The sequence below is a fragment of the Coenobita brevimanus genome, chromosome 90 (assembly GCF_032717465.1).
Source record: "Coenobita brevimanus isolate Jiangsu-jjx chromosome 90, ASM3271746v2, whole genome shotgun sequence".
Lineage (NCBI taxonomy): Eukaryota > Metazoa > Arthropoda > Malacostraca > Decapoda > Coenobitidae > Coenobita > Coenobita brevimanus.
Window position 1 is genome coordinate 27167222 of NC_137043.1, and position 12921 is coordinate 27180142.

At 40.3% G+C, this 12921-nt stretch overlaps 1 protein-coding gene across 1 annotated transcript in view; it reads left to right on the forward strand.

Moving 5' to 3' along the window:
- ema (C-type lectin domain containing ema) overlaps positions 1-12921 on the forward strand; it is a 230934-nt gene that overhangs the window by 177578 nt on the left and 40435 nt on the right. Inside the window, 2 exon segments of the mRNA XM_080281656.1 lie at positions 147-323; positions 11388-11635. Coding sequence (XP_080137782.1) covers positions 147-323; positions 11388-11635 — 425 coding nt within the window.

The following is a 12921-nucleotide window of genomic DNA, read 5'->3' on the forward strand; positions in this document are numbered from 1 at the left end:
ATCTGTTTGTTTTGCTTTTTTAATGGCCGCTGAATGTGATTAAGTGCAATAAATGATTTAATTTGCTTGTGTTATTGCAGTTGTTTGTCTAGAGTTGTTCTAATATATGTGCAGCAAATTATTTAGCCTCTTCCTACAACTGACAGGGCGGGGACTGGGACGTGGTGGTGTTGGTGGGAGTGGGGAGGGTCGGAGTCGCAGTGTTCACCACCCCCCTCCTCTCCACCGTGCTGCCCTGGGCCTTGCAGGAGCAAGAGTGCCTGGGTTTGCTCTGAAGAGAGACAACACTGTGCCTCAACAAAAAACTTCCCATGATACTCAGGGTACTTATGGAAAAATGTAGTTTGAGTAGTTACAGTATACAGTACTTTTGTGTTCCTCACTTTTGTTATGTAGGTCTGCTGTCCAGCAGTTCTATCATATGTTGTAATTTTTATGCTCTGCTAATACTTCCGTCATTCATTTGAACCACCTAGAATGGGTGTCCAGCTTCTTTCCAGGTGCATTGAGACTGGCAGATGACAGAATGCTGAAGCAAGAAAAATAAATAATATTTTTCACACCAACTCACAACACACACTTCTGATACCATTTTATCTTAAATATTATTACACCAAACATAAATAATGATGGTGCTCAGAAAAACATTGGATAAAAGGGAAGTTTATAAGTTTTTTTTTTTTTTTTTTTTTTTTTTCAAGAAAGAAGGAACCAAAGGCCAGAGTCCACAAACTGTTCCTTCCAAGAAAAACAAAACAAAAACAAGATACAAAAGATAGCCAAATTCAAGATCCATTTCAAGATGCCTGGACACACTGCGTTTGAAAGACTGGAGGTCATAGGAAGTAAGAAATTCAGACAGAGAGAGACAGTTCCAGAGTTGACCTGTTGCATAAATGAAGGACTGGAAGTAACAGTTAACTTTTGCATTAGAGAGTTGGACTGAAAAGGGATGAGAGTTTGTTGATAGATGGGTGCTATGTGCTCGTTGTAGAGGTGGAGGGATGCAAGCAGTCTGTTCATAGGGGCAGTGACCATTGAAGTAGCGATAGAAAAGAGATAAAGATGCAACAGTGCGGCAAAGAGACAGAGGTTGAAGGGAGCCAGTAAGAGGAGGAGAGTTAATGAGATGAAAAGCCTTTGACTCCACCCTATTGAGAAGAGCTGTATGTGGGGAACCTCCCCACACATGAGAGTTGTACTCTACACAGGGGCGGATAAAACCCATGTATGAAGTCAAAAACTGTGCAGAAGTAAAGAAGGTATGGAGTTGGCTTAGCACACCTAATCTCTTGGAAGCAGATTTTCCAAGAGATGTAACATGATCTTTCCAAGATAAATCCTGTGAGAATGTTTATAGATGATGCAAGATTGAAGTGGATATTACCTGTATTAAGCATTAGTAGGTACTCCTGTGAAAGATTTTGTCGGTTTGATAGGTGTAAGAACTGAGTCTTTGATGCATTAAAAACAACAAGATTATCTTTACCCCAGTGAGAGATACGAGCCAAGTCATACATTAGGTGTGCCATAGCCTCATCCCCTGCCTGCTGAAGTAACTACTGAGATGGACGTTGCAGGAACTGAATGGAAAGGTGAAGGGTGGAATCATCAGTGTATGAGTGCATAGGATTAGATGTACAGCTTAGAAGATCATTGATGAATATAAGGAAGAGAGTTGGTAATAGGACAGAGCCCTGAGGAACACCACTATTGATAGATCTAGGAGATGAACGGTGGCCATCCACAACAGCAGCAATGGAACGACCAGAAAGGAAGCCATAGATGAAGACACAGATGGAAGGTTAGAAACTGTAAGAGGGCAGTGTAGAAGGTAAAGATTTATGCCAGACTTGATCAAAAGCCTTTGAGATGTCAAGTGCAGCAGCAAAGCTTTCGCTAAAGTCCAGAAAGGAGGATGACCAGGAGTCTGAAAGGTAGGTGAGAAGATTGCCAGTGGAACATCCCCGACAGAACCCATACTGATGATCAGAAAGAAGGTTGTGATAGGAAAGATGCTTTAAAATTTTTCTGTTAAGAATAGGCTCAAAAACTTTTGAGACACAGGAAGTTAAAGCAGTTGGGCAATAGTTAGAGGGTTGGGAATGGTCACCCTTCTTTGGGATTGGCTGAATGAGAGCAAACTTCCAGCAAAAAGGAAAGGTACAAGTTGATAGACAAAGACAAAAGAGTTTACCTAGGCAGGGTGTAAGTACGATTCTTGAGGACAACAGGAGGGACCCCATCAGGCCCATATGCCTTGTTAGTATTGAGGCCAGTGATGGCAGAAATTTCATCAGGTGAAGAAATTTTAATGTCAGCCATGAGGAAGTCTGAGGGGGGAAGTGATGGAGGAACAGCACCGGAATCATCAAAGGTAGAGGTGGAGGAAAAAGTCTGAGCAAAGAGAGCTGCTTTATCAGTAGAAGAAATAGCTATAGGGCCATCAGAGTAGAAAAGAGGGATGAAGGATGATAAGATAAAGTTTTTGCAACCAAAGCTATGTGCAATATACCCAAGAACTTTCTGCTGAAAAATGTATAACCTGTGATTAGGTAATGACACAGTGGCCTCACATTTGGAATGATATTTAGATCAGACAGCTCTTCCATTTAGAACTAATTCTGTACTGGACAAATAATGAACCTCATGGGGAAAATTATTTTGATCAGACAAGACTCAAATATATGGCAGAAAAAACTCTGGAATGTTGAAAATAATGATGGGCGAACACAAAATTGCAGTTTGGCACAATGAATAAGGGTAGGTAGTGCTTGCACACACACATGCACTCATGCACACACGTGCAAATACACACACGAGCAGCCGGAGAGAGCGGACGTCCCAGCCATCGCTCCTAACCTTGAGTAGTTTCAGGAATTTTGTCTGTCCTGTCTCCTAGGGTCTTTCTTTAAATTTAAAACAATGAAAGTTAGTAGACTACCAAAAATGTAAAGATTTGTTGGCTATAGTATACATGAATGTTTGTGGTTTATTCGGTAACAGCTGTTTTGATACTTTACTGGTACAAACATGGCCGAAAATGTAAACAGTGAGGGAATGGAATTTCAAAGATTTGATGCTAATACTAATGTCATGGACCTGGTGAAAACATTAATTATGAGGATTAGTGAACTTGAAAAGAAAGTAGAGAATCTAGTGATAAAGGATGTGTCAGTAAATACGGAAACCACCATACAGAGTCTGATCCATTCCACTGAAACAGCCAATGAAGAGATTAGGAATTTGAAGCGGGAAAATGTTGAACTGAGGAGGAAACTAGAAGAGAGTACTAATAAAACGGAGAAGGTGAGTAATGTATTAGAAGAACATAAGGCAAAGTGGGCACACGTTGAAGAAGAACAGAAAGAAGTGGTCAGCTTAAGAGAGATCATCCAGGAAGAAAGGAAAATGAACAAGAAAGAAATGGAAGAAAATGTAGTGAAAATACTGAAGAAAAAAGAGAAAATAGTGAGAGAAACTGTAGAAAGGAACAGATGTGTGGTAGTATTTGGAAACAGGGAAGAGGAAGAAAAGGTTAGGTTCGTAAGACTCGAGAGAGACACGAACATGGTGAGAGGAATAATAGGCAAGATTGACCCCGAAGGAGACAAGTGGGTAAAAGAAATTGAGGAAGTAAGGAGGATAGGGCCTTATAAGAAAGGGGAAACAAGACCAATGAGAGTCAAGTTTACATCAGAAAGTGTAATAAATGAGATACTTAAAGTGACCTGGAAATTAAGCAAAGAGGCGGGGATGGAAAATATTATAATAAGAAAAGATCTGAATGAAGAAGAAAGAGAAGTTTTAAAATCATTAAAGGAAGAAGTAAAGGAAAAAAATGATAAGAGGACAGAGGAAGAACGTAATACTTTTTTTTGGAGAGTATTGGATATGAAAGTAAGGAAATGGTATTTAAGGAAATAGAAGTGAAGGAAACTAGGGGGGATGGTTGTGAAAGATCAGAAGTTGAGGAAGTGGTACGGACAGAGAGTAGGAGAGAAGAGGGTATTAACCCCTACACCGCGGGCTTGTTTACCAATTACTTGCGTGTGCCGCGGGGTTATTTGGGCTCCGACAGACTCTCAAAAAATATTTGCCAAAAATCAGTTATTAGTCCTAGAATAATAAAATTACATATGCTTATGGCACATACCTTCAGCTTTCTCCTGGAATGATTGTTGAGCCTTCGTCGGTTACCGTAGGACTTGTGGAGACCTCTGAAGTAGGGTAACAAAGTCTCCACTTTACACTTCCCAACAACCCGTAATATGATTACCACAGCCAGATACAAACACTATAAACACTATTCTACAATTTTCAAGTAGTTTGGGATCCATACTCAAAAAAAAAAACACTGTGAAAGCAATGGAAATTACGAGCGCGTCTGATCGTCGCACTGGCACTAGTTCGCTCATGGTAGTCTGTCATTTATTATTCATAAAACCCCTCACACTTTATATTTCTATTACTATATAACATATATATCTACAGTCTTTATCCATAAGTTTCCTTCTGTAGTATTAGTTTATTGTCACTGTAGGGATTCAATTTCTTTCAGTAAAATACGTAGCATTCACTTTCTCGTCCTGTATACTGGCATTGAGAGTGAATGTCACTTTCATCTTCACTCTCATAACTCATAGCATTCAGACATGCTAGAGTGAAACTTTCACTTTCATTACTCCTAGGGTATATACTCGTATTCTTATAATACTACTCATTTACATTTCTATTTACGTTCTCTATTTTATTTACGTTATTTACATTTCTATTTTATTTACAGTGTTATGCACTGTCACTTGAAATAACTTATAAAACTATTTTCCATTGTTCACGTATATTTACATTCATTACTTTCACTTGCTGTTTACACATTATTTACACATTATTTACAATTCCACTTGCGCTGTTTTACTCAATAGAAAGATCGTAGTCACTCTTTTATCAATTGTCAGCCCTTTACCTCTTTCCACACGAGGTTTAGTAGGGGGTAAAGGTCACAGAGCCATTTGCATGGGGGTGAAAAAAGGCCTTGAAGTCAGCAAGATGAAACATACGTCCTCTCACTTCGGAAGATGAGACTACACTGATAACGCAGTTGCCAGGCCAGCTAGCCTACTGTAGAGGCCTGCTTTAGGGGTTATTCAGAGTTACCAATATTACTTCTTGAAACAGCTAAGTCTAGCACTGATATGATTGGCAGGAAATCTAGACAATACATTATAAATTTGGTAGTTCCAGGTGAATGTAAATATCATTTAGGGTTCTCCCTTCCCTCCTTACAGGTATATTTATTACGAAAATAGATTAGAGGCCTACTTAGGAGATATATAATCAGAGCTACCAATGTTATATCTTGAAACAGCTTTGTCTAGCACAGATATGATTGGCAGGAAATCTAGACAATACATTATAAATTAGGTAGTTCCAGGTGAATGTAAATATCACTTAGGGTTCTCCCTTCCCTCCTTACATGTATATTACGAAAATAGATTATAGGGCATATTTCAAGGGGAAAAACAGCGAAAATTAGCGAACGAGTGCACGTGAGGTGTTGTCAGGTGATAATTAGCCCATTCCAGGTGTATGGCACTCTCACTTACCTTATTTCTTTCTTGTATATATTATTTGGTATAAGAATAGGACATAGGGCTTATTTCAATGGATGAAATCAGTGAAAAATTCCAGGAAAGATTTACTTAGCGTAGCACGGCCGGGCAGGCGAGAGGATAGGGTAATGGAGGGGGGGTAGGGAGGGGAGTCAAGAACGGGGAGAAATGGCTAAATTGTCAACAATGGATGGGAGTACAGATGAGATTAGGAGTGCTGACTAGTGTTGGACATTGGCAGTACCGATAGATGATACAAGCCCCCACTTGGAAGCCCGGGTGAATTCAAAATAACACAGAATCACAAAAGCGACGCCCCGCGGTATGATCCCTTGCTCCCAAGCGTCACGAAAGTGACGCCCCGCGGTCAAGGGGTTAAAAACGTCAAAAATAATTTGAAGGTGATATATACTAATGTTGATGGTTTCATATCGACAAGGATCGAAATTAATGATTTCTTGAGAGAACATGAACCTGATGTCATGTGCTTTGTAGAGACCAAATTAAGAGAAGATATTGATGTTCATTTGGGAGATGGTAAATACAAACTATGGAGAAAAGACAGAAAAGAAAAAAAGGGAGGAGGAGTGATGATAGCAGTGAAGAATAACATAAATGTAGATACTGTGGAAATGGGAGAAGGCAGGGCTGAAGTGATATATATGAAATTAGAAACTGGAGAGAATGTTAAGAGAGATATGGTGGTAGTGTATGTTCCCCCAAAGACGAGAGCATGGAAGGATGACGAATACCATGAGATGTTGTCAGATATGGCTAGCTACCTGCAAAAAATAATTGAGAAAAGCAATAATATAATTTTGGTGGGTGACTTTAATTGTAAAGAGGTGAACTGGGAGGAATGGTACTCGGGAGGCGGCGAGGATTTGTGGGGCACTATGTTATTAAATATAATAATGAATAATGTGATGATGCAATGGGTCAAAGAAGAGACACGGTTTCAAGGTGAGGACACACCAGCAAGGTTAGATTTACTGTTCACCAAAGAACCTGATGTAATAGAATCATTGGAATATCTCTGTCCTTTGGGAAAAAGTGATCACGTGGTCATTGAGTTCCAGATGTTAATAGGAAACGTCGAGCCAAGAGACGAGCTTCATAGACAGGGAAGATACAACTTTGGCAAAGCAAATTTTACAGGATTGAGAAACTTTTTTGAAAATGCGAATTGGAGAAAATTCAGAGAAACGAGAGAGATACAGAGGAAGTGGGATATCTTTCTAGACCTCTATAATTTGGGAGTGGAAAAATTTGTACCAAGAGTAAGAGGGAAAGAAAACAGGAAAAAGGAGTGGTTTAATAGAAGGTGTATGATAGCAAAAAAAAGAGAGGGATAAGGCGTGGAACAATTGGAGAAAGAGAGGTAACGACAGGACAAAGGAAGACTATAAAAGAACAAGAAATGAATACACAAGAATACGTAGAGAAGAAGAAAGGAATTTTGAAAAAGGTATAACTGACAAATGCAAGGATGAACCCAAACTGTTTTATAGATTTGTTAATGGCAAACTGAAGCAAAAGGAAGGAATCACCAAGCTGAAAGTAGAAGGAGAGGTCTTTAAGGATGCGGCAATGCAAGCAGAAATAATGAACAAACGTTTCCAGTCAGTTTTCACTAAAGAAAAGGAGCTTGTGGAAGGGGAGGGAGTGATTAGAAATGTTCCGGTGATGAAAGATATAAAAGTGGAGGTACAGGAAGTGTATAAATTACTGGAAACTCAAGATGTAAGGAAAGCCCCAGGACCTGATGGAATTTCTAATTGGGTACTGAAGGAATGCAGAGAACAACTGGCGGATAAAATTCACAGCTTAATTGTATGCTCACTGGAAGAGGGGAAAGTGCCAAAAGAATGGAAGAGGGCAAATGTGGTACCAATTTACAAGGGAGGAAACAGGGAAGAACCCCTGAATTATAGACCAGTGTCTCTAACCAGCATGGTCGCAAAATTGTGTGAGAGAATCCTGAAAGACAGATGGATAAAATATCTGGAAGAGATGAATATTTTGGCTGAATGTCAGTTTGGATTCAGAAGTGGAAGGTCATGTGTTTCAAACTTGTTGAGCTTTTACTCAAGAGCGATTGATGTGGTACAGGAGAGAGATGGTTGGGTGGATTGTGTGTACTTAGACTTAGAGAAGGCCTTTGACAAGGTACCTCATAAGAGACTAATGTGGAAACTAGAATATATAGGAGGACTAAAGGGGAAACTTCTGGAATGGATGAGAGACTTTTTAGGAGACAGACAAATGAGGACAGTAATAAAGGAAAAGATGTCTGGATGGAGGGAAGTAACAAGTGGAGTCCCTCAAGGCTCAGTGTTGGCGCCAGTAATGTTCCTGATTTACGTCAATGATATGGTAGATGGAGTGAACAGTTATGCAAGTCTGTTTGCTGATGATGTAAAGATCTTGAGGAAGATAGAGGCTGAGGAGGATTGTAAAATACTGCAGGAGGATTTGGATAGGATACACAAGTGGAGCCGGACATGGGAAATGAAATTTAATGTAAAGAAATGTAAAATATTGGAAATGGGTAAAAGTACCAGGAGACCATCACTGAATTATTTTTTGGGTAATGAATTAATCACAAAAAGGAGAGAAGAGAAAGATTTGGGAGTGCTGGTCCAAGATAGTTTGTCACCTGAAAAGCACATTAACAAGATAGTTGGAGAGACTTATAAGCTCTTGACTAACATAAGAGTAGCATTTCATTATATGGATGAGGAAATGATGAAAAAATTGATAGTGGCCATGATCCGCCCCAGGTTAGAATATGCAGCGGTAGTGTGGTGCCCACACAAAAAGAAAGATATAAACAAGATTGAGAGAATACAAAGAACAGCAACCAAGATGGTCCCCAGTCTGACAGACCTGTCATACAGAGAGAGGCTGGAAAAACTGGATTTGCCTTCGTTAGAGGAAAGGAGAAAGAGGGGAGACATAATTGCGGTGTTCAGGACCATGGTGGGAGTAGATAAAATTGACAAAGAGGATCTGTTTGTATGGGATAAGAGAGCAACAAGAGGACATGGAATGAAATTGAAAAAGTCAAGCTGCTTGAAGGATATCAAGAAATATAGCTTTCCTTACAGAAGTATAGACTTATGGAATAGCCTTGACAAAGAGATCGTCCAGTCTAAAAACTTAAACGAGTTTAAAGTTAAATTCGACTTATTGAGAAATAGCGACGGAAACCCACGAGCATAGTACATTCCATGTATATCACAATTAGGTATATTAGGTAAATACTTAAATATTTGGAACGACTTAGACAAAGAGGTGATGCATGAGAAAAACATTCATGTGTGTAAAGGTAGACTTGATAAATGTGGATATGGAGACAGGACAACACGAGCATTGCTCAATTCCTGTATACTACAAATAGGTAAATACACACACACACACACACACACACACACACACACACTAAAGGTACAGTCCAGTACATTATTATAGTAGCATAAGGAGATTGATGCTTGGGATGTCACCTCTCCTGGCCAATCCTTGTTCTCATTAGCTGTGGCACCTCTCAGTTGCCTAGAATAATAGACCCCCTTTCCCCCCACCAAAGAGATAAAAAAAATCATGGAAATCTGTGGAGGCAGACCCTACTGATGTAAGTTTTTCATGCTAAACTCATTTCTTTTTTTACTGAATATTTCAAGTATCAGTCATACCAAAGAAGAGTAGGACTAAAGAAATGTGTGTTGGACATGAGACCACAGTACATCAATAGGTGAGGTTTATTTTGCTTGTGAAAAATGAGTAATTAGTAGCTGTCTGCACTCGCATGTCCACTCCAGCTCTTATAAATAGACCTGCACACACTCCCAGTCACACTAGTCAGTCTTGCCTCCATATAAACAAACCTTTCATCATGTCATGCACATACCATCTCTTTTCAGTCCTTGGTATGATGGGAGGAGGCACCGTTTCATTTATTGAGGAAACAGGCTTCCTTGACCAGGTGTAGCTGTTTTGTGTGTAGTTTATAGTGTGTCTCTTGATGTATGTATGTCAGTTGTAGTATGTGGAGCTTGTTTTTTTATTAATTTTTTATATTATTTTGATCGTGCTCATTCTGTGCAGCAGCAATGACCTTTGATGTTGCACCGCCAGAATCTTTGAATATAATCAGTAATTCAGCCAGAACAAAGTTCAGAAAGCACATCCTAAGATTCTGCATGAGTCCATTGATATCAGTGTCTACAGTCACTCACGCAAAATCTTCAACAATTTTCCCAAACGAAGCTGGTTATTCATCCCATCTCAGGCACTCCTAATACTTTTGTGGAGGGCTTCAGTTCTTCAAGAACAACAGCTTGGAACTGTTATCCCTGTGCACATCATATAAATATTTAGGGGACAGGGCTGTAACTTATCTAAAGAAGGTAGTGTTATACTCAGTAGTAGAAAAAAAAAAAAAAAGTCCATCCCAACTGAAGAATTCAAGGAATAACCATGAATAAGCCACAGGAATTGAGTGAATTTCTAATATCCCATGGAATGTCTTAACACCAATTGAGGTAGGCCTGAGAAGCATGTGCAGGGATGAGCAAGGCATCATTCTTGCTTTCAGCCTCCTCTTCATGACCAGGTTATAGAAATCCAGATATATTCACACCAAACATCAGACCACTGTATCACACTCTGACACACACAGATGAGCAGTATTTTTGCTTCAGTCACCTGTCAACAGATTACATTCTCCAACCCATGGTTGCTCATCGAAGCACCTTCAGGAGCTTTCTGGATCTGTCCAGTTACCTACAAGCATTTTTTGTAGCCTTTGGTCACTTAACAGCAACTACTTTGGCTTCAAGTCATGTTGTGACAGACTGCATCCTGTGGCCACTTGACCAGCCAATTCTCCAATTCCTAGATTCCTATCAACAAACTCTCCAGCCTATGACTGTGGCATGAAAACATAATCTCTCCTCCTCGTCTTCTTTGGCTATTTCATCCTGTAGTTTTTTGTCTCACTCAGTGTCTCTTGTACACATTAATGTTCCCTTTGTGATGCCAGGTTACCGTGCATTTGGTTCTTGGTTAGGTTTATATTTGTATACTGTGGTGTAACAGTGAGGCCTACAGACAGAAAATTAATTGTGGGCTGTTACCTCAGAAAGAAGACCTCTATGAGATTGACTTTTAAGTTAGGTTAAGGACCATTGAGGCTACTTCAAATAACTTGACACTGGAGTTCACCATTCATGATATTCAATGTAATTTTGCCTTTCATGCTACTATTCTTTGACTTGCCCTTCAAGCCACTACAGTATATTATCCTTCCCTTCTGGCCATTATATATATTTCTCACCCTTTGTGTTATGATCTTGCCCTTCTGATTTCAGTTACTGCATTGCCCTTTAGGCTACACAGGCATGCTGTCCTACTTCAGTAGTTCTCATCTTTCAGGCTTAAAAAGATTATTATGTATTTTACAGTTTTTGATTTACCAGTTGGTAATCTGTAAATTGTGTATTGTTGTTGATTAAGAAATAAACTCATAAATCTCCACTTAGTCTTGTCTTATCTGCTGAACCTATGATTTTACTGTTATCGTCTGTCAGGTAACATTAGAAGGGAACAGTTAATGAGATACAGTAGAAGATGGAGTGAAAAAGCACCTGAAAAAGGGAGTCTGAGAGCGAAGGTGTTCTGACATTGTCAGATAGTGTGGTTAAACTGTAGAATTAGCCATTTGGCAGTAGGTAAAAGGAAAACAATGAACATCATGTCCTTTTGCCTTTCCAGAGGATCATCCAGATGGCAGCAGCAGCAGTGGAGGCAGCAGCCGAGGGGGACGGTCTGGGTCACAGAGTCCAGGGCGGCACACCGGCAACAATACTAGTGGTGGTCGAGGAAGAACGGGGCAGGGTGGGGTAGAGAAGGGACCTCGGTCATCACCACGCCCCCGCCCTCGCAGTGAGGAGATACCCCTAGAGGACATGATGAGGGGCATTGGTGCAGTTCTACCTCACCCTTCCCCCTCCATGCCCAAGGTGAGTCCGTATACCACCAAGTAATCAGTTGGTATACTGTACATTATGATGTTAATGTCTGCCTCCTTTTTCGAGATAAATATATGCAGTATTATACAGTCGGCACTCAACGCTCACATAACACGCAGTCCTACAGCGCGAAACTCATGTGACAGGGAAGGCAAAATTTGATGCAAAATTTAGTCAATTAGGGTCATAACGCAGTGGGAACAGACATTACGTGGTTAGTGATAATCATAGCACGGATTGCATCAGCCTATGACGTATGGCTCTTACGTGTCTGCGCGGGGTGTCGTCACGGTCCACTGAGCATTCCTGCCCCAGTCGAGCTTACCCTCTCCCCACGTTCTGGCTGCACATGTGCTCTGTGTGATGTTTGCTCCCCCCCCCCCCAGAACTCCACTCCACCTCTCCCCAGCAAGCCTACAACCTCTTCATTCAAGGTGAGGAATCCTCCAGTGTTTGTACGTAATAAAGTACTTATTAGGTAGGTAAATGCCCGTGAAATAAAACTGAAAATTGCCCCAAAAGGTGTACATGGAGCTGGCTTCGATACCATGAAACCCTTTAACATGTAAACATACGGCCCTATAACGCAGAAATCTCATAAGGCGGGACCTTCAGGGTACAGTATTCACGTGTTATGTGAGCGCTCACTGTGTATTGTAATAGAATGATGCTTATCTCTGTTACTGTTTGTTAGAGCTTTTGTTATCTGAAGCTCCATTTGGCAGGGTTATTTTATCTGCTGATCATTTATTTCATATATATTTTGCTCATTAGTTGCTGCCAGTCTGAAATTTTCCCTAATGATACTGAGAAATAATATTAGCTAAATTTAAATAAATTTTGCCTTCCTCAGAGGCTAGTAATTGTAACTGAGGGAATGTTCTATTTTTCATGAGAGCCGCTAATGTTTTACCATCCATCCATCCATCATCCAATCCTATGATGCCCCATGAGAAGCGTAGGAGCCTGGGGCTAGGCAAATTGGTCCTGACATTTAAAATGAGAGTGACCAGCCTCATTCATCCCTGAGTGGCATTACATGAGCAATAAACCCCAACCACCCCTTGGATATAAACCTGCACTGGCTCAATCCAATTGGAGTACCATAATTACCCACTAAACCACCAGATGCCATAATTTGGTTATATGGTTACCACCCAGTGTAGTAAATGATTTTCCTGGTGTACAGGAAACCATATGGCATGTCACTCAGTGTAGAGTCACCTGTAGGCTGAAGGAAGAGGAAGGAATGAAGGAAAGACAGACAGAAGACGGAG